We start from the raw sequence: 22,814 nt of genomic DNA on the forward strand, positions 1-22,814 counted from the left end.
GACATCACTTAATGAGGGTCTTTCAAATCCTTTAGCCTTGTGACATGACCCTTGTATCAGTGCAAAATACAGCTGGGTTTGTTTGTGTGGTAATAGTTAACACTCACTGGTGCTGCACTTTGTCCTTGGTGTGCAGATCCCTTGTTGCAGTTTAGCATTTGCCCTGCTTGACTCCGGTCCAGAGAGGGAGTCGTCTCTTGGAGTTGGCACCAGTCCGCAGTGTCACGACGAAGGAGAGGAGTCAGAGGAGGGACAGGGTAAATAGAGAGCTGTTTTAGATGCTGAGATGTAGACCTAGACTGGCTCCATACATGGCCTGCCAGAGACCCTGATGAGGGCTGATGCAAATGCAACAGGAGACAACCGTGGCAAGATAAGGAATGATAAATTAACCTGCCAATTTTGATCTGGCTCTGTTTGCTCCAAGGTAAGGTAGAGGGGATTGGACTGTGTATTAGCCTAACCTCTAGCTTCCCTCAACAGCAACACTTAAAGTAAATGGTGTGTTGGTATCAGCCCTATAGGTATGTGGAACCCCCCACTATCTCAGCAGCCCCTGCAGAATAGTGTCCGTCTCTCTCCTATGGTAGCACTGGCACTTCATTTTGCTGACTACTGCTTCGTATCCCCCGCTTTGATGGACACTTGCATAGAGGGGCCTATGTGTGGGTTATGGTCCATTTTACATTGGACTGACGTAGGACGTTAAGTACCGTTGTTTATATGTGAATAAAGTTAGCAGTCTGGCCACGAGTTACAGTAGATTACCTTTTTACCCGATTAACACAGTGATTCTTCGATTTTCCCGTCCTGATCTGCTGTCATGCTATTCTGCACGTGTTGCAGCTGATCATTAATCGTACTGGTGTAAATTTCATGTCTTCCCATGTGTTGGGAAATTCTGAGGTGTCAGGAGCTTGGGGTATTTAAATTCAGCTTTAGTGTCACTGCGACTAAAAAGTAACTCTGGCATTGATGTCTGTGACATGGTTGTCCGTCTAGCTATAGAATACATTCATTAAACTTGGCTTATTGTGTGGTGTGATTTTAATGTTTTTTACTTATTTTTCGGTAGTGTTTATCTAGCAGTCTCAAACCCACAGTGAAGGCTCTCTGTTGGCAGACCAGACAGTCATTATACCAGAATCAGCAGGATGCCTCTCCAGTGTAAGCTCTGCTCCGGAGAATGCTGTCCTGTTCTCTCGTACCTTCTGTTCGGCAACCCCTATCCTGGCATCAGCCATAGAGCCCAGTCAGCCCACTGCTGTTTGCCATCGGCAGAGAACAGCCTTGCGGCAAGCCCTCAAACCTGCCTTAGACCAGATCCTACTCCGAGCTTTGGCTTGGGTTGTTATTAGGTACGAAGTGTTTATTCTTTGATATGTTAAAGTCACATGTCTTGTAAGACTGTCCGCTCAGGAGGAAAGTGTCATAATGAGGTTTTTCCTTGGAATCTTGCTTGGTGTTGTGAACCATACCTCTCCAAGGGTCTCCTTGACAACTGTTTAGTTTTTTTGTTTTCTTTGTCTAATGATCGGTAGCAGTTGTAGGATGCTTGTTTGCATGAGCACCTGCAGTCCCAAATACTTGTCATACTAGTTCCAAGGGTGTTGGATAAGGTGTCTGTCTACTGTGATGGGGTGGAAAATTCCCACACCTGGAGAGGGAACGCCTACCTTTAGACACCCTTCATGGAAAGATTAAAAGGCTAAACTGAAAGCTTTTTGAAATGCTATCCCTTTTGTTTATTTTGTAATGTTGAGCTCCTTGAGGTCATAGCCCAATAAATCATTGTATTTGTGACATGCTTGGTAAACAACAGGTGTGGACTACTTACCTAGAGGCTTGGACATAGAAAAGAGGCTACTGCACAGTGTAGATGCATTGACTCAAATATGACCCATATGTTGGCCTGGTACTTCATCTCATAATACCACTGTCTTTTGTCTCACTTTCTCAGATGCATTTCCTAATAACCAAGTGTGTGCAGTGCAGGCCTGTGGCAATGTACTGGCATCATGCTAGAGGTTGACATGGGAGTGAAAATTAATTCCGGTCTTGTCCTGTCCTATTTTTTTTCACGTACAGTTCTATAACCCCGGAACTTTCCGGTCCCATCCCGAGAAAAATCACTCCCGTCCCGTGCTCATTTTTATGCTCAAATCTGAAATAACTTCCTCCGTTAGCTGCTGGCCCGTGTGTCCCGGCTCTGTGGCAGCATCACGTTAGTGGAAACCAAGACTGTTCTCAGGGCAAGCCTGGTTGTAGCTGGATTCACCTGGTCAGTCTGTCATGGAAAGAGCAGGTGTTCCTAATGTTTTGTACACTCAGTGTATATTAGGCCCTTCTTTATTTTTATGAAATGCTCCACATAATACATACTAAACTTGACTCTAGAACTTCACTCCCATTCCTGCCGGAATCCCGCAAGACCTGTTCCTGTGTCAACCTCTACAGCATGCAACAAATACCATGGCCAGAAACTGTCATGGAATGGCCTATAATATGGACAATGCCTGATGAAGTTCAGATGCTGGAATCCTCTAATATGATAAGAATAATGACTAACTTTTTTGAAGAGGACCCTGACTACACTTCTCTGAATTTTCCTTGTGATGTGTAAAGTGTACAATTAAAAATGTGCAGTCTCCCTGCTCTTAACAGCATGACACCTGTGTGACCTGTTTTCTCTCTCAGGTGCGGGTGGTGTGGAAGATGTTCCTCTGTCCCTGCCAGATCGGAGACCTCCTCCCAGGATGGCGCCTCGGGCAGAGGCAGATAGCGAGACAGATGAGGAGTGGGAACAGGCGCCAGAGCTGACTGCCCCAGATCGGAGTCCTGTCAAGGAGCAGCCTGTAGAAGAGGTGGTGGTGGTGGAGGAGAAGGCTCGGCCCATCCAGATTGTCCTGGCCCACGAAGACGACCACAAGTTTGAGCTGGACACGGCGGCCCTGGAGACGCTCCTACTGCAGGAGGATGTCAGAGACCTTAACGTGGTGGTGGTGTCGGTGGCTGGGGCCTTCCGCAAGGGCAAGTCCTTCCTGCTGGATTTCATGCTCCGATACATGCTCAACCAGGTGAGACCGGGTGCACACTCACACATACAGTGGGGAGAACAAGTATTTGATACACTGCCGATTTTGCAGGTTTTCCTACTTACAAAGCATGTAGAGGTCTGTCATTTTTATTAAAGGTACACTTCAACTGTGAGACACGGAATCTAAAACAAAAATCCAGAAAATCACATTGTATGATTTTTAATCAATTAATTTGCATTTTATTGCATGACATAAGTATTTGATACATCAGAAAAGCAGAACTTAATATTTGGTACAGAAACCTTTGTTTGCAATTACAGAGATCATACGTTTCCTGTAGGTCTTGACCAGGTTTGCACACACTGCAGCAGGGATTTTGGCCCACTCCTCCATACAGACCTTCTCCAGATCCTTCAGGTTTCAGGGCTGTCGCTTGGCAATACAGACTTTCAGCTCCCTCCAAAGATGTTCTATTGGGTTCAGGTCTGGAGACTGGCTAGGCCACTCCAGGACCTTGAGATGCTTCTTACGGAGCCACTCCTTAGTTGCCCTGGCTGTGTGTTTCGGGTCGTTGTCATGCTGGAAGACCCAGCCACGACTCATCTTCAATGCTCTTACTGAGGGAAGGAGGTTGTTGTCCAAGATCTCGCGATACATGGCCCCATCCATCCTCCCCTCAATACGGTGCAGTCGTCCTGTCCCCTTTGCAGAAAAGCATCCCCAAAGAATGATGTTTCCACCTCCATGCTTCACGGTTGGGATGGTGTTCTTGGGGTTATACTCATCCTTCTTCTTCCTCCAAACACGGCGTGTGGAGTTTAGACCAAAAAGCTCTGTTTTTGTCTCATCAGACCACATGACCTTCTCCCATTCCTCCTCTGGATCATCCAGATGGTCATTGGCAAACTTCAGACGGGCCTGGACATGCGCTGGCTTGAGCAGGGGGACCTTGCGTGCGCTGCAGGATTTTAATCCATGACAGCGTAGTGTGTTACTAATGGTTTTCTTTGAGACTGTGGTCCCAGCTCTCTTCAGGTCATTGACCAGGTCCTGCCATGTAGTTCTGGGCTGATCCCTCACCTTCCTCATGATCATTGATGCCCCACAAGGTGAGATCTTGCATGGAGCCCCAGACCGAGGGTGATTGACCGTCATCTTGAACTTCTTCCATTTTCTAATAATTGCGCCAACAGTTGTTGCCTTCTCACCAAGCTGCTTGCCTATTGTCCTGTAGCCCATCCCAGCCTTGTGCAGGTCTACAATTTTATCACTGATGTCCTTACACAGCTCTCTGGTCTTGGCCATTGTAGAGAGGTTGGAGTCTGTTTGATTGAGTGTGTGGACAGGTGTCTTTTATACAGGTAACGAGTTCAAACAGGTGCAGTTAATACAGGTAATGAGTGGAGAACAGGAGGGCTTCTTAAAGAAAAACTAACAGGTCTGTGAGAGCCGGAATTCTTACTGGTTGGTAGGTGATCAAATACTTATGTCATGCAATAAAATGCAAATGAATTACTTAAAATTCATACAATGTGATTTTCTGGATTTGTGTTTTAGATTCCGTCTCTCACAGTTGAAGTGTACCTATGATAAAAATTACAGACCTCTACATGCTTTGTAAGTAGGAAAACCTGCAAAATCGGCAGTGTATCAAATACTTGTTCTCCCCACTGTATACAGTGCCTTCAGAAAGTATTCAAACCCCTTGACCTTTTCCACATTTTGTTGTTACAGCCTGAATTTAAAATTGATTAAATTGAGATTGTTTTATACTGGTCTACACACAATACCACATAATGTCAGTGGAATTGTTTATTTTTGTGTGTTTAAAAAAAACAACTAATGTATAAAAAATGAAAAGCTATAATGTCTTGTCAATAAGTATTCAACCCCTTTGTTATGGCAAGCCTAAATAAGTTCAGGAGTAAAAATGTGCTTAATAAGTTGCAGGCAATAATAGTGTTTAACCTGGTTTTTGAATGACTACCTCATCTCTGTACCCCACACATACAACTATCTGTAAGGTCCCTCAGTCGAGTAGTGAATTTCAAACACAGATTCAACCACAAAGACCAGGGAGGTTTTCCAATGCCTCGCAAAGAAGGACACCTATTGGTAGATGGGTACAAAAAATACAGACATTGAATATCCCTTTGAGCATGGTGAAGTTATTAATTACAGTTTGGATGGTGTATCAATACACCCAGTCACTACAAAGATACAGGCGTCCTTCCTAACTCAGTTGCCGGAGAGGAAGAAAACCTCTCAGGGATTTCACCATGAGGACAATGGGGACTTTAAAACAGCCACAGAGTTTAATGGGGCTAATCCAACCCATCACTGAGTACCACTCGCTTGTCATTGGCAAGGACTAGGGAGTTTTTTTTGGGATAAAAATAAACGTAATAGAGTTAAGTACAGGCAAAATCCTTAAGGAAAACCTGGTTGTCTGCTTTCCAACAGACAATGGGAGACAAATTCACCTTTCAGCAGGACAATAACCTAAAACAGTTGCTTACCAAGATGACATTGAATGTTCCAGAGTGGCCTAGTTACAGTTTTGACTTAAATCGGCTTGATAATCTATGGCAGGGCTGGAAAATTGCTAACAACCATCAACAACTAACTTGACAGAGCTTGAATACTTTTTAAAAGAATGTGCAAATATTGTGCAATCCAGGTGTGCAAAGCTCTTAGACTTACCCAGAAAGACTCACAGCTGTAATTGCTGCCAAAGGTGATTTTAACACGTATCGACTCAGGGGGTTGAATACTTATCTAATCAAGATATGTTTTTTTCCCCCTTTTTTATTTTTATTTTTACAAATGTACCAAAAAAAATCACTTTGACAGACTATTTTGTGTAGATCATTTACAAAAAATGACAATTTAATCCCACTTTGTAACAAAATATAATATGGAAAAAGTAAAGGGGTGTGAATACTTTCTGAAGGCACTGTACCTACAGTACAGACAATTCAATACAGAATACTTATATTTCTCCTAATCATTCATTGGGCAGATCAGGTTGAATGAAGGTTTTGCTGAAAGGAAGAACCAATTGAAGAACAACCGTGTCTGTTAGCTGGGAAACGGTGTTGTTAAATGCACTTGCTGGCAGCATCAACAATCTGTTATCACGTCATTAACACAGCCCTGAGTGTAGGGTTAATTAAAAGTTGTTGTGTAACGCTGCTAACTTTTTCAGGGTAAATCTCTGGGTTGTCGGTTCAATACCAACATTTGTAAAGCAGTTTGGAGATCCTGAATAAACCCCGTATTAGTCCTGGATTCCCAGATTAATGAGCCACCTACTGACCTGATTGAGTTACCTGGCTGATGCACATAATGTCCTCCATCTAGGGGTTGAGAACTTATCTAAACGGGAAGTCTGCTAATGGCTCTAAATGGATGTTAGTAGTTATTTTTCCTTTGGGATTAATTTAGTAGTGTGAAATTCCTTGAGGCCATTTATTTTCAGCCAAATGCATTTTCCATTCCTAGTCTGTGCTAGATAATTGGTATTGTCTTCAGGTCATTTCACAAACTGTAGTTCAAAAGCAATTTGTCTCATTAGCGTTTTGCTGAAATATGAATTTCTCTGCTAGTTTCTGGGACAAGGGCTTCCCAAGGGAAGGGCATACATTACAACGGCCACATCACTGCATTACCAGTTCAAATCCCTAATCAGCATCCAGGGGTTATGTTAATGTGTCCACTGTGCTTTGGCTTGAACCATGCATTTGTTTTGGTTTTTACTTTGAGAAATATTTATGTAGCTATAGTCCTAGATTTGGAAATGGCTGGTGTTTTCTCAGCACTGAATAAATATGGATGTATAACAATGTTTCTACTGACGACTTGAATCTGAGGGAGAGAGTGAGGAAGAGTCAGTATCAGCCAAGCAGCAGCCAGAGATTGCAGGGCCAGTATCACTTTACAGACCACCATGTGTTGTTATAGGTCTGGAAGCTTGGGAAAGGGATATCTTAGAGATATATATATATATATATATATATATACTTACTTACTGCCTGCCTGCCTGGGTCTGTTGTTCATCTCAACGTCTGTCACTAATGCTGAGCAATTAACTGAAATGTGGGTTATTTTTCGTTATTTCTTTTTTAACAACCAATTGACCGATGTGGGATCAATTATTTGAATTCCATTGCGTTCAGTTTTTTCCTGTGAGCTCAATGCGCACATCGCACAGTTTCTCTAAAGATAAATCTGATCCAGCCTGAACTGTGCAATGTAGTAGGGAGTTGTAGTTTCCAACAGGACAATATTCTACATAGTTTATCCCATAAAACGTGGTAATTGACTACAATGACCATAATCCATTGCGCATCTCCTTGTCCAGTCTTTTTTTTATTTTATGCCTGCTACAGAAGAGAGAAGAATGCATGATTGTGAGGTGATCTAGAGAGGAGCTGTTGCTTCGCGTGGTATCTCTACCTGAAAATGCATGATCTAAGTGATTTTTAGTTTGTATTCTTTGAAGAACTACAAAAGTGATTTTTGTCAGACAAAATAGGCAGCAGAGATGAGGTGATGACTTGGAATTAAATAATAAAGTCATCAAATAAAACAAATGTAATATACACAACTGAAATATTTTATTAAGTTAATGTGAAATAAATGATGGTTAATAAGTGATAAGCCGTAATGGGAAGTCACTACCATCATGGGACTGTTACTAATTGTTTTATTCTGTGTTGCTGCATTCAACCCACATAATGCATAGTGCATTTAATGTTTTTTTTTTAAATACCGAAATCGAAAACCTCTTATTTTTATAACCGAACCGACTCAAAAAGCACTAATCGCTCAGCACTATCTGACACACTGAAGGATCTGAGGACGGATGCAAAGGACAAGTAAAGTCTGAAAAAACAGGAGGTCAGAGGAGCAGTGATTGCTAGTGTTGCTGTGAGCTTTTAGACGACAATGCACTCCATCGCATCCAGGGTCATGTATTCAGGATTGCTCGGATTGTGTTGCCCAAGTATTTTCACAGCAACATGGCACTCCAGTCCAGAAAAAACAGAAGGAACTGCAGAGACCATGTTATTCTCCAGCAGATTATACCGTTAAGATATCTTTGTAATTACGACCCAGGCAGGTGCTATTTTGGAGTCTCGGTCTGGTCAACCTAATTTCCTCCTGTTGTCTGCACTGCACATCTGTGCTCACTCTCTTTTACAGCCTAGAATTTGAACACTCCATTCCAGTCATATTTCCTGCTGGAGAGAGAAGTCTGCTCATCTGTGTGTGTGGCAGTTTGACTGACTGACTGGACTGTTTAATGTCCTCAGAGGGAGGAGACAGTAGAACTAAAGCTCGCTATCTGAAGTCTGCCTTGCATGCACTGTAATGTCCTTGTTTAATAGCACTGTAATGTCCTTGTTTAAAAGCACTGTAATGTCCTTGTTTAATAGCGCCGTAATGTCCTTGTTTAATAGCGCCGTAATGTCCTTGTTTAAAAGCACTGTAATGTCCTTGTTTAATAGCACTGGAATGTCCTTGTTTAATAGCTCTGGAATGTCCTTGTTTAATAGCTCTGTAATGTCCTTGTTTAATAGCGCTGTAATGTCCTTGTTTAATAGCGCTGTAATGTCCTTGTTTAATAGCGCTGGAATGTCCTTGTTTAATAGCACTGTAATGTCCTTGTTTAATAGCACTGGAATATCCTTGTTTAATAGCGCTGTAATGTCCTTGTTTAATAGCACTGGAACGTCCTTGTTTAATAGCACTGGAACGTCCTTGTTTAATAGCACTGGAACGTCCTTGTTTAATAGCACTGGAACGTCCTTGTTTAATAGCACTGGAACGTCCTTGTTTAATAGCACTGGAACGTCCTTGTTTAATAGCACTGGAACGTCCTTGTTTAATAGCACTGGAACGTCCTTGTTTAATAGCTCTGTAATGTCCTTGTTTAATAGCGCCGTAGTATCCTTGTTTAATAGCGCCGTAGTATCCTTCATTAACACTGCTGCTGGATATGTCTATCCACCACCAGGCATTTTTAGGTTAAGCCACTCTTCACCTTCTGCTTCGGAATGCTGCCAGTAGACAGAGCCAGGTTCACTTGTTAAGGAATACCTTTTAGGCATGAAATGTAGCCTACTCTTGTATAGCCTACAGTTTTGTTTAATTAGTTACTTTGGGAATCACATTGATATTGGCTTACTCCTGCATCAACCTTGCATTTATTCTCAATTAATGAATAATTAAGTAATTAAGACCAGCACCATAGGCCATACCCTCCCTGTAATTTAGACCAACCCCATAGGCCACACCCTCCCTGTAATTAAGACCAGCCCCATACGCCACTCTCTCTCTCTAATTAAGACCAGCCCCTTACTCCACTCTCTCTCTCTAATTAAGACCAGCCCCGTAGGTCACTCTCTCTCTAATTAAGACCAGCCCCGTAGGCCACTCTCTCTCTCTAATTAAGACCAGCCCCGTAGGCCACTCTCTCTCTCTGTAATTAAGACCAGCCCCGTAGGCCACTCTCTCTCTCTCTCTCTGTAATTAAGACCAGCCCCGTAGGCCACTCTCTCTCTCTCTCTGTAATTAAGACCAGCCCCGTAGGCCACTCTCTCTCTCTCTCTCTGTAATTAAGACCAGCCCCGTAGGCCATGCCCTCTCTGTAATTAAGACCAGCCCCGTAGGCCATGCCCTCTCTGTAATTAAGACCAGCCCCATAATGAAGTAGTGGAGTAACACACACTTTTAACTGCCTTGTTTTCACAATAACAGCAGCTCATATCCTGTTAAAGGTGTTCTTCAGACTTAAGTGTCTGTCTTTTTTTTACTGCCTAAACTGAACTGAGTCTGACATGATGTTGTGTTTGGCTGTTCTGTAAAATGACCCTGATATCTCAGGAACACCAGTGGCTTGAATGTGATACCACAGTGACCTCCAGTGGTAGTAAGTTGTAAGAAATACCAGTATGCTTATTCCTTCCTTTTGAGTACTGTTGGGCTTTTTCCACATTGCCTACATGAAACACACACATGCCTACAGGAATCCATAACTTTTTCCTTTATGACCACTCACTCCCTCTCTGTGTCTTGGTACCCACCTCTCCACCTTTCTCACAGCAGCAGGAGCAGTCAGACTCGTGGGTGGGGGCTGATGATGAGCCTCTGACAGGGTTCAGCTGGAGAGGAGGCTGTGAGAGGGAGACCACAGGGATCCAGGTCTGGAGTCAGGTGTTTGTGGTCAACAAGCCGGATGGGAGCAAGGTGAGCCCTACTCTGACACACACACAGTTATTAACATGGCACAGTCATGTGTTTTGTGTATGATCTTATGTCCATCCCAGCCACTCATATTGGCTGTACTGTCTTCAAGTGGATTTCCATCATGTTAGGTGACCTAAAGGTGACAGGCTGTATACTAACCCTTGACAGGTTGCTGTTCTGCTAGTGGACACACAAGGAGCTTTCGACAGCCAGTCTACCATAAAGGACTGTGCAACGGTTTTTGCCTTGAGCACCATGACCAGCTCTGTACAGGTGAGTGTATGATGGACCTGACTGAGTTATCACTGTTTGATTACATAACCATAAAGGTGCACACATTATGCCAGTTGAGTTCATGGTGTGTTGTGGATGGAAAGGGCTGGTTGATGTCAAGAACTGGCCTACGTACAAAGGATATTTCATGGTCTAATTATTTTCAGGTGTATAACTTGTCCCAGAACATTCAGGAGGATGACCTTCAGCATCTCCAGGTATACACACCATTCCTCCCCATCTTAATGAATACGTTAGACATTTGTTAGTGTGTTTGAAAACAATGTTAGGGCTATGACTAACATCATTGTCTTTTCTCCATCTGTTTAGCTCTTCACAGAATACGGCCGGCTTGCTTTGGAGGAAATCTATCTAAAACCCTTCCAGGTGTGTTACTGTCCTGAAAATGGATGTTGTTTCTTCAATATATTCAGCATGTAATGTTTTGATATGCACATTTGTCTTCCCTGGGCACATATTCTCTCAGTAACCCTGTGGGTGTTGTGTTCCAGTCTCTCATGTTCCTCATCAGAGACTGGAGCTATCCATATGAGCACAACTATGGACTGGAGGGAGGGAAACGCTTTCTAGAAAAGAGACTGCAGGTAGGTGTAGAGAAGAGAATGGGACCCATGAAGGATCATTTAGAACTGGCTGCTCCACATTTAAACCTAGGATCTAGTCAGGGGAGGAATTTCCACTACAGTTTTGAACAAAATTAGTTTGAATTCAATATCTTAGCAGAATTGTAATATGAATTTTGTTCAGTGTCTGTGAAGGGAAGGACGAATGCAGCAGTGGAGGCTGCTGAGGGGAGGACGGCTCATAATAATGGCTGGAACGGAGCGAATGGAATGGCATCAAACAATGTGTTTGCCGTATTTGATACGTTCTACTTATTCTGCTCCAACTGTTACCACGAGCCCGTCCTCCCCAATTAAGGTGCCACCAACCTTTTGTGGCGTGCAGTATCACTTTTAGTGGAGGATCTGGAAGGTTACTTTCTAAATGTGATCCGTTAGTTACTAGTTACAGTCCAAAATTGTAATCAGTAACATACATTTTGGGTTAACCAAATCTGATTATATATGTGAGAACTATTTTTTGTGAACAAATGTTTGATTTTGTCATTATAACAAGGTTGGTAGCAACATGTGAAAATTGTTGTGGAAATCTATTGCAGCTCAAGTCGACTACAAAACCTGCTATGCTTTCTATGGGCTGGCTGGCTAAGTAGCTAGCTAGCTAACGTAGCTACACACAATAATACCAAAGTAAATATCAGGATGTGAAGTAGATAGCTGTAAAATCGCCTGAACAAACTGCACTAACTATCAGTTTAGGAGTCTACAATCTCACAATGTTCAACATGCAGATCGACGTGCCTTAAGGAGTGGAGTTTGACATTCACAACAGCACCATGCAATGCACCCTGGACTGAAGAGGCAGACCAATAGGATACATGTGTTAGAATAGGTGTTTTCGCGATCTAAAAGTCGTATTCCTTTTAACTTCCAGTGTAGTGAGAGCGGCTTCATCACAAAGCTACGTCATACCGGCCGAATAACTCCGATACACATGAAATGACCCAGGGAATCGATAGAACATCGCTCAGAGATGCACAAAAACAATATAACAATCAAAGTGGGTGAATCTTTACTTTAAGAGGCATTAGAAGAAGACAAGAATCCATCAAACGCATTTGGTGTGTCATAATAGTGGTCTCTGACTTGTGTATTTTGTGTATATTGACTGTTTAGTGATGAGAAAAACAGGAAATTGCTTCTGACGTTTTCAAGTAGGATTCCTGATTATGGACGGTCATTTTCAACAATCTATATAACCCGTCTGTAGTTTTCTGATCATATTAGAACTCCTGATACAGTGAATTCGGAAAGTATTCAGACCCCTTCCCTTTTTCCACATTTTGTTATGTTACAGCCTTATTCTAAAATTGATTAAATAAATGTTCCTCCTCTACACATAATATCCCATAATGACAAAGCGTAAACAGGTTTTTAGAAATGTTTGCATATCTATTAAAAACAGAAACCTTATTTACAGAAGTATTCAGACCCTTTGCTATGAGACTTGAAATTGAGCTCAGATGCATCCTGTTTCCATTGATCATCCTTCAGATGTTTCTACAACTTCATTGGAGTCCACCTGTGGTAAATTCAATTGATTGGACATGATTTCGAAAGGCACACACCTGTCTATAAGGTCCCACAGTTGACAATGCATGTCAGAACAAAAACCAAGCCATGAGGTAGAAGGAATTGTCCGTAGAGCTCCGAGACAGGATTGTGTCGAGGCACAGATCTGGGGAAGGGTACCAAAACATTTCTGCAGCATTGATGGTCCCCAAGAACAAAGTGGCCTCCATCATTCTTAAATGGAAGAAGTTTGAACCACCAAGACTCTTCCTAGAGCTGGCCGCCCGTCTAACTGCGCAATCGGGGGAGAAGGGCCTTGGTCAGGGAGGTGACCAAGAACCCTATGGTCACTCTGACAGAGTTCCTCTGTGGAGATGGGAGAACCTTCCAGAAGGACAACCATCTCTGCAGCACTCCACCAATCAGGCCTTTATGGTATAGTAAAAGGCACATGACAGCCCGCTTGGCACCTAAAGGACTCTCAGACCATGAGAAACAAGATTATCTGGTCTGATGAAACCAAGACTGAACTCTTGGACCTGAATGCCAAGTGTCACGTCTGGAGGAAACCTGGCACCATCCCTACAGTGAAGCGTGGTGGCAGCATCATGCTGTGGGGATGTTTTTCAGCGGCTGGGACTGGGAGACTAGTCACGATCAAGGGAAAGATGAACGGCGCAAAGTACAGAGAGATCCTTGATGAAAACCTGCTCCAGAGTGCTCAGGACCTCAGGCTGGGACGAAGGTTCACCTTCCAACAGGACAATGACCCTAAGTACACAGCCAAGACAACGCAGGAGTAGCTTCGATACAAGTCTTTGAATGTCCTTGAGTGGCCCAGACAAAACCTGGACTTGAACCCGATCAAACATCTCTTGAGAGACCTGAAAATAGCTGTGCAGCGACGCTCCCCATCCAACCTGACAGAGCTTGAGAGGATCTGCAGAGAAGATTGGAGAAACTCTCCAAATACAGGTGTGCCAGGCTTGTAGCATCATTCCCAAGAAGACTCAAGGCTGTAATCGCTGCCTAAGGTGCTTCAACAAAGTACTGAGTAAAGAGTCTGAATACTTATGTAAATGTAATATTTGCAAAGATTTCTAAACCTGTTTTTGCTTTGTAATTATGGGGTATTGTGTGTAGATTCATTGGGGGGGACTATTTCATACATTTTAAAATATGGCTGTAACGTAACAAAATGTGTAAACAGTGAAGGGGTCTGAATACTTTCCGAATGCACTGTATATGTTGGTCTGGTTGTCTTCATCTAATAACATCTACAGTGAGGGAAAAAAGTATTTGATCCCCTGCTGATTTTGTACGTTTGCCCACTGACAAAGACATGATCAGCCTATAATTTTAATATAAGTTTTATTAGAACAGTGAGAGACAGAATAACAACAAATAAATCCAGAAAAACACATGTCAAAAATGTTATAAATTGATTTTCATTTTAATGAGAGATATAAGTATTTGACCCCTCTGCAAAACATGACTTAGTACTTGGTGGCAAAACCCATGTTGGCAATCACAGAGGTCAGACGTTTCTTGTAGTTGGCCACCAGGTTTGCACACATCTCAGGAGGGATTTTGTTCCACTCCTCTTTCCAGATCTTCTCCAAGTCATTAAGGTTTCGAGGCTGACGTTTGGGAACTCGAACCTTCAGCTCCCTCCACAGATTTTCTATGGGATTAAGGTCTGGAGACTGGCTAGGCCACTCCAGGACCTTTAATGTGCTTCTTCTTGAGCCACTCCTTTGTTGCCTTGGCCGTGTGTTTTGGGTCATTGTCATGCTGGAATACCCATTAACGACCCATTTTCAATGCCTTGGCTGAGGGAAGGAGGTTCTCACCCAAGATTTGACAGTACATGGCCCTGTCCATCGTTCCTTTGATGCGGTGAAGTTGCCCCAAAGCATAATGTTTCCACCTCCATGTTTGACGGTGGGGATGGTGGTCTTGGGGTCATAGGCAGCATTCCTCCTCCAAACACGGCGAGTTGAGTTGATGCCAAAGAGCTCGATTTTGGTCTCATCTGACCACAACACTTTCACCCAGTTCTCCTCTGAATCATTCAGATGTTCATTGGCAAACTTCAGACAGCCCTGTATATGTGCTTTCTTGAGCAGGGGGACCTTGCGGGCGCTGCAGGATTTCAGTCCTTCACGGCGTAGTGTGTTACCAATTGTTTTCATGGTCCCAGCTGCCTTGAGATCATTGACAAGATCCTCCCGTGTAGTTCTGGGCTGATTCCTCACCATTCTCATGATCATTGCAACTCCACGAGGTGAGATCTTGCATGGAGCCCCAGGCCGAGGGAGATTGACAGTTACTTTGTTGTGCTTCTGTGGACGGGTGTCTTTTATACAGGTAACAAACTGAGATTAGGAGCACTCCCTTTAAGAGTGTGCTCCTAATCTCAACTCGTTACCTGTATAAAAGACACCTGGGAGCCAGAAATCTTTCTGATTGAGAGGGGGTCGAATACTTATTTCCCTCATTAAAATGCAAATCAATTTATAACATTTTTGACATGCGTTTTTCTGGATTTCTTTGTTATTCTGTCTCTCACTGTTCAAATAAACCTACCATTAAAATTATAGACTGATCATGTCTTTGTCAGTGGGCAAACGTACAAAATCAGCAGGGGATCAAATACTTTTTTCCCTCACTGTAAATATTTTAAATAGATGCTCAAAAACCTATAGAATGATATTTATAGTCAGCTTAATCCACCATTTTTCTCAAACTCCCATGATTCCATTTGGCAAAACCACTCCCACCATCTGTCGAAGTTGCAGCCATTGCGCCCTTTCCAAATAGCCTATATTTCTGTGGCGAATTATTTGTAAACATCATACTTTTTGTTAGTTCCAGTAGGCCTACAGTGTTGTTGGATGGTTGCTTGGACAGTTGCTAAGGGTGTATTTGGCTGTTATTTTTAAAAACACTTTATTTCAGATGCAGCAGGGTTAGCTAGCTAGCATTGCTAATGTACAGCGGGCTTCAATCATGAGACTAGGATTCCTTAGTGATTTGCCTGTAAATCTCATAATAAATGTTCTAACAGGCCTACATGTTGTTTGGACTGTTTAAGACTCGCTAAGATTAAACTCTGCTCTTATAGCATGCTAGCTAACCAGCATCAAACACATTCGTCTTAAATTATTTGAATTTTTTTGTGTAATGCAGTTGATTGTCACCAATGACATGAAGATACTTTTGGCCATGTAGTGTATGTGGACACCTGCCCGTCGAACATCTCATTCCAAAATCATGGGCATTAATATGGAGTTGGTCCCCCCCTTTGCTGCTATAACAGCCTCCACTCTTCTGGGAAGGCTTTCCACTAGATGTTGGAACATTGCTGCGGGGACTTGCTTCCATTCAGCCACGAGCACTGATGTAGGGCGATTAGGCCTGGCTCGCAGTCGGCGTTCCAATTCATCCCAAAGGTGTTCGATGGGGTTGAGGTCAGGGCTCTGTGCAGGCCAGTCAAGTTCTTCCACACCGATCTCGACAAACCATTTCTGTATGGACCTCGCTTTGTGCACGGGCATGTCATGCTGAAACAGGAAAGGGCCTTCCCCAAACTGTTGCCACAAAGTTGGAAGCACAGAATCATCTAGAATGTCATTGTATGCTGTAGCGTTAAGATTTCCCTTCACTGGAACTAAGGGGCTTAGCCCGAACCATGGAAAAACAGCCCCACACCATTATTCCAATTCCACCAAACTTTACAGTTGACACTGCATTGGGGCAGGTAGCGTTCTCCTGGCATCCGGCAAACCCAGATTCGTCCGTCGGACTGCAAGATGGTGAATGAAGCGTGATTCGTCACTCCAGAGAATGCGTTTCCACTGCTCCAGAATCCAATGGCGGCGAACTTTACACCACTCCCGCCGACGCTTGGCATTGCGCATGATGATCTTACATGCTGACCAGACCGCACATGTCCCATCGCGTGCATGTAGATCTTTTCCTCCCACACCAGACGCTATCAGGACACGCAGGTTGAAATATCAAAACGAACTCTGAACCAACTACACTGCTCAAAAAAATTAAGGGAACACTAAAATAACACATCCTAGATCTGAATGAATGAAATAATCTTATTAAATACTTTTTTCTTTACATAGTTGAATGTGCTGACAACAAAATCACACACAAAATATCAATGGAAATCAAATGTATCAACCCATAGAGGTCTGGATTTGGAGTCACCCTCAAAATTAAAGTGGAAAACCACACTACAGGCTGATCCAACTTTGATGAAATGTCATTAAAACAAGTCAAAATGAGGCTCAGTAGTGTGTGTGGCCTCCACGTATCTGTATGACCTCCCTACAACGCCTGGTCATGCTCCTGATGAGGTGTCGGATGGTCTCCTGAGGGATCTCCTCCCAGACCTGGACTAAAGCATCCGCCAACTCCTGGAAAGTCTGTGGTGCAACGTGGCGTTGGTGGATGGAGCGAGACATGATGTCCCAGATGTGCTCAATTGGATTCAGGTCTGGGGAACGGGCGGGCCAGTCCATAGCATCAATGCCTTCCTCTTGCAGGAACTGCTGACCCACTCCAGCCACATGAGGTCTAGCATTGTCTTGCATTAGGAGGAACCCAGGGCCAACCGCACCAGCATATGGTCTCACAAGGGGTCTGAGGATCTCATCTCGGTAACTAATGGCAGTCAGGCTACCTCTGGCGAGCACATGGAGGGCTGTGCGGCCCCCCAAAGAAATGCTACCCCACACCATGACTGACCCACCGCCAAACCGGTCATGCTGGAGGATGTTGCAGGCAGCAGAACGTTCTCCACGGCGTCTCCAGACTCTGTCACGACTGTCACGTGCTCAGTGTGAACCTGCTTTCATCTGTGAAGAGCACAGAGCACCAGTGGTGAATTTGCCAATCTTGGTGTTCTCTGGCAAATGCCAAACGTCCTGCACGGTGTTGGGCTGTAAGCACAACCCCCACCTGTGGACGTCGGACCCTCATACCACCCTCATGGAGTCTGTTTCTGACCGTTTGAGCAGACACATGCACATTTGTGGCCTGCTGGAGGTCATTTTGCAGGGCTCTGGCAGTGCTCCTCCTACTCCTCCTTGCACAAAGGCGGAGGTAGCAGTCCTGCTGCTGGGTTGTTGCCCTCCTACGGCCTCCTCCACGTCTCCTGATGTACTGGCCTGTCTCCTGGTAGCGCCTCCATGCTCTGGACATTATGCTGACAGACACAGCAAACCTTCTTGCCACAGCTCGCATTGATGTGCCATCCTGGATGAGCTGCACTACCTGAGCCACTTGTGTGGGTTGTAGACTCCGTCTCATGCTACCACTAGAGTGAAAGCATCGGCAGCATTCAAAAGTGACCAAAACATCAGCCAGGAAGCATAGGAACTGAGAAGTGGTCTGTGGTCACCACCTGCAAAACCAGTCCTTTATTGGGGGGTGTCTTGCTAATTGCCTATAATTTCCACCTGTTGTCTATTCCATTTGCACAACAGCATGTGACATTTATTGTCAATCAGTGTTGCTTCCTAAGTGGACAGTTTGAGTTCACAGAAGTGTGATTGACTTGGAGTTACATAGTGTTGTTTAAGTGTTCCCTTAATTTTTTTGAGCAGTGTATATTAACTTGGACAGGTCGAAAAGCATTAAACATTTATGTCAATTTAGCTAGCTAGCTTGCTGTTGCTAGCTAATTTGTCCTGGGATATAAACATTGGGTTGATATTTTAACTGAAATGCACAAGGTCCTCTACTCCGATATAAGGGTACCGAGTTTGTTTTTAGTAATCTCTCCTCCTTCAGGCTTCTTCTTCTTTGGACTTTATATTGCGTTTGACAACCAACTTTAAAAGGTTCATTACCACCACCAACTGGACTGGAGTGTGTCTTTCAATCGCCCACGTGGGTATATGCTCCTAAAATCCAATGAGGAGATGGGAGAGGCAGGACTTGCAGCGCGTCAAGCATCACAAATAGAACCAAGTTCTATTTTAGCGCCTGGCCATGCAGACGCGCAAATATAACCAAGTTCTATTTTAGCGCCTGGCCATGCAGACGTGCGTGAGCAGTGTGGGTGCAATGATTGAATAACATGTATGTGTACATTTATTTTGCAACGCTCGCGCACGGGTGCAGTGTGGTCAGCATGTTAGGCTTGTGTGCGGCTGCTCAGCCATGGAAACCCATTTCATGAAGCTCCTGACAAACAGTTATTGTGCTGACGTTGCTTCCAGAGGCAGTTTGGAACTCGGTAGTGAGTGTTGCAACAGAGGACAGCCAGTTTTTATGCGCTTCAGCACTCAGCGGTCCCGTTCTGTGAGCTTGTGTGGCCTACCACTTCGCGGCTGAGCTGTTGTTGCTCCTAGATGTTTCCACTTCACAATAACAGCAGTTACAGTTGACTGGGGCAGCTCTAGCAGGGCAGAAGTTTGACGAACTGACTTGTTGGAAAGGTGGCATCCTATGACGGTGCCACGTTGAAAGTCACTGAGCTCTTCAGTAAGGCCTTTTCTACTGCCAATGTTTGTCTATGGAAATTGCAATGGCGGCGTGCTTGATTTTATACACCTGTCAGCAACTGGTGTGGCTCAAATAGCCAAATCCACTAATTTGAAGGGGTGTCCACATACTTTTGCATACTTCCAGCATAATATGCATGCAAGCATTATAATATGATTACAACCCAAAAGTAATGTGAAATGCACTCATAACTTATGACATAAGCTTCGTCTTGGCTTGCTAGCCAGCTAAGCTAACTGCAAGTTAACTAGGCGGTGAGTTGAACGTCATTAAGAAAACAGAAATTTGTCATGTTTTTGTTTTTTTTGCGAACATCCTTTCTGAATCGATAAGTAATCATGTAGTTTTTCAAAAGTATCTAATCTGATTACAATGTTTTTACTGATTAGTTACCGTTTTTGTAACATGTAATCAGTTGCTCACCAACCCTGTATACCACTGTATGCCATTTGTTGGGTAGCATGTTTAAAAAAAATAAAATGTTGTAATCTTTATTTAACTAGGCAAGTCAGTTAAGAACAAATTCTTATTTACAATGATTGCCTACCCCAGCCAAGCCCGGACGACGCTGGGCCAATTGTGCGCCGCCTTATGGGACTCCCAATCACTGCCGGTTGTGATACAGCCTGGAATCGAACCAGGGTCTGTAGTGACGCCTCTAGCACTGAGATGCTGTGCCACTCTGGAGCCCACAAAACAGCTGAGCCACGTGTGTGCTTTCTACAGGTGAAACAGAACCAGCACGAGGAACTGCAGACCGTGAGGAAACACATCCACTCCTGCTTCTCCAACATCGGTTGCTTCCTCCTGCCCCACCCCGGCCTCAAGGTGGCCACCAACCCCATGTTTGACGGCAGATTAAAAGGTGAGGCCTCCCACTGCAGAGAATAATCCCTTCCACCCCCCTCCATACTCCACTAACCCCTTTCACCCGACGTTATTCCATCCTCCCAGACCCTTTTTTTAAATACTGAGGTGGAGAGGCAGTTTAAGGAAAATAGTTAACCCCTGGAGGAGACATTCTTGGGCTTTACTAAGCTTCTGGCTGTGTTCTTTGTATAGACATTGATAGTGACTTTAAGGAGGCGCTGGGCAATCTGGTGCCCTTACTGCTGGCTCCTGAGAACCTGGTGGAGAAGGAGATTGGAGGGGCTAAAGTGACCTGCAGAGATCTAGTGGAGTACTTTAAGGTGAGCACCATATTCTCCCATGGCTTATCAACTACTTTAAATGCCAGAAAATGTTTTGAAACTTCCTAACTTCGCCTCACAACTGAAGTTATAGAAAACACTTTTTCACAACGTCTTCTTCCCAGGCCTATATAAAGATCTATCAAGGGGAGGAGCTTCCTCATCCTAAGTCAATGTTACAGGTCTGTATTGGTTTTATCAACATTGATGTTAAGTTTTGAGCAAGCTTGTGGAGGTTTTCTCTTATTCTGCTCAAACACTCTTTGCATTTGACTGTGCTCTGTTACCTAGGCAACGGCTGAAGCCAACAACCTTACAGCAGTTGCTGGAGCAAAAGACACTTACAGCAAAAGCATGGAAATGGTAGGTTTGTTCACCCCTGGTCCTCTGTAGCTCAGCTGGTAGAGCACGGCGCTTGTAACGCCAAGGTAGTGGGTTCGATCCCCGGGACCACCCATACACAAAAAAAAAAACATGTATGCACGCATGACTGTAAGTCGCTTTGGATAAAAGCGTCTGCTAAATGGCTTATTATTATTATTATTATATTATTATTATTATATACGAACAATGTATATCCACACACATTCCAAGCAGACTGATTTACTATTGCTATTGTACACGCACACTACATGTTAATGTTTTTAAATGTATGTCAATTGTAAAGTATTTTTTCGTTATGTGTTGGACTCCAGTAAGATTAGCCGTCGCTATTGGGGATCCTAATAAAACAAATTAAGTGTCATACAAGTATAACCAATGATGTCATTTGTAGAGGTAATCTTTTTGCCATTAGTCTTTATTGAAGTCGGTGTAATATTCTGTTTGGTTTCTGAACTGTGGTGTTTCCCTGCTAGGTGTGTGGAGGGGACAAGCCCTACATCGCCCCTGCAGACCTGGAACGCTGCCACGAGGAGTTCAAGGAGTGCTCGGTGCGTCAGTTCCGCTCGGTGAAGAAGATGGGAGGAGAGGAGTTCTGCAAGAAATACCAGGAGCAACTGGAGGGCGAGCTGGATGAGGCCTACTCCAACTTCCACAAGCACAACGAGGGCAAGAACATCTTCTATGCCGCACGCACGCCCGCCACGCTGTTCGTGGTCATGTTCACCACCTACGTCGTCTCAGGGCTGACAGGCTTCATCGGAATGAACACTATTGCCGTGCTGGCCAACTTGGTCATGGGCGTGGCCCTCATGACGCTCTGCATGTGGGCCTACGTCAAATACTCAGGGGAGTTCAGAGATGTGGGCACCATCATAGACCTTTTGGCAGACACACTCTGGGAACAGGTGGGTGCTGATATGTCTGTGTGGATAAAGGGTGTTTTGTGTTTTCATAGATTTGTTTCTGTTAAGGATAGAAGTATGGATATGGGAAGTATATGTTTATTTAGCACGTGTGACTCCAGATTCAAAGCCATGTGAAGCTGAGAATTCCTTCTCGTCTTCTCCCGTTGTCTGTAATGTTGATTCCATCCCCTCAGAGTCCAGATTTCTAGTGGCCCTCTGGTTCCCCATCAGCCCTGAACTTAATCTAAACGCATTATCCTTCACCAGGCCCTATCCAATGAGCTACCAGCCTTTCCTTTACCATCCAATCAGCCTTTAGCTTGCCCTTTCCCTGTCCAATCAGCTAGTGATCTGTTTAAACCTATTTTTCTTCTTTAAACTGATCTTGCTCTCCTCTCCTCTCCGCCTCAGAGGACTGCCAGAAAGGTGAGGTGGAGGTTTCTCTTCCTGCCTGTGTTCCTGTTCCTGGTTCAGTTTGTGTTTTCTTTCTTTCTTTGGTTGTCTCTCTGCTGTTGCTGCTCTTCTCTACTAATTCCTCACCTCCCATGTCTCCAGGTGCTTTCCAAACTCTTTGAGTCGGCCAGGAGTCGAATCACGTGGCACTCTTTCCTACCAGCAGCAGCAACGCAGAGAAAGAGACTCCCCTCAAACAACAATGCCTTGAAGACTCACTAACTTTTCTGGCTAGCTGCTTGGCTTTTTATTTCCAAATTCATTCTGCATTCCGCTCTTCTCATTCCTTGTGGCCTATGGGGGCTGGTCTTCATTACAGGAAGGGTGTGGCCTATGGGGCTGGTCTTAATTACAGGGAGGGCGTGGCCTATGGGGCTGGTCTTAATTACAGGGAGGGCGATGGGGCTGGTCTTAATTACAGAGAGGTTGTGTCTGCCTAGTTTTACATCATCACAACAATTTTCATAGATCTTTTTTTTTATCCATTTGTTCAGTTGCCATGATCTGAGTTTGCATGTGGGCCAGTGAATCTCTTCTCTCTCCCTTTGTGCTCATGTATTCATGTTTTCATTTGTACTGATTTGATTTAGTCTCATGTCATGTCCCCTTGTGCTCTCCTCTTCCCTCTTCTTC

General features: G+C 44.0%; 1 protein-coding gene across 3 annotated transcripts in view; it reads left to right on the forward strand.

Moving 5' to 3' along the window:
• LOC311110616 (atlastin-2-like) overlaps positions 1–22,814 on the forward strand; it is a 28,293-nt gene that overhangs the window by 4,063 nt on the left and 1,416 nt on the right. The window contains exons 2-13 of one of the 3 annotated variants that reach the window (XM_084153140.1): positions 2,698–3,077; positions 10,149–10,292; positions 10,461–10,565; positions 10,733–10,783; positions 10,896–10,952; positions 11,078–11,170; positions 19,976–20,114; positions 20,312–20,439; positions 20,565–20,621; positions 20,731–20,802; positions 21,297–21,746; positions 22,284–22,806. In XM_084153140.1, the coding sequence (XP_084009266.1) occupies positions 2,698–3,077; positions 10,149–10,292; positions 10,461–10,565; positions 10,733–10,783; positions 10,896–10,952; positions 11,078–11,170; positions 19,976–20,114; positions 20,312–20,439; positions 20,565–20,621; positions 20,731–20,802; positions 21,297–21,746; positions 22,284–22,403 (1,796 nt within the window). In that variant the 3' untranslated portion in view covers positions 22,404–22,806. Of the gene's footprint in view, positions 1–2,697; positions 3,078–10,148; positions 10,293–10,460; positions 10,566–10,732; positions 10,784–10,895; positions 10,953–11,077; positions 11,171–19,975; positions 20,115–20,311; positions 20,440–20,564; positions 20,622–20,730; positions 20,803–21,296; positions 21,747–22,283; positions 22,807–22,814 lie in introns of those variants that run through there. The other 2 variants (XM_084153138.1, XM_084153139.1) reach the window with 2 other exon arrangements.

This window comes from Coregonus lavaretus, assembly GCF_964263955.1.
Source record: "Coregonus lavaretus genome assembly, chromosome: 36".
Taxonomy (NCBI): Eukaryota; Metazoa; Chordata; class Actinopteri; order Salmoniformes; family Salmonidae; genus Coregonus; species Coregonus lavaretus.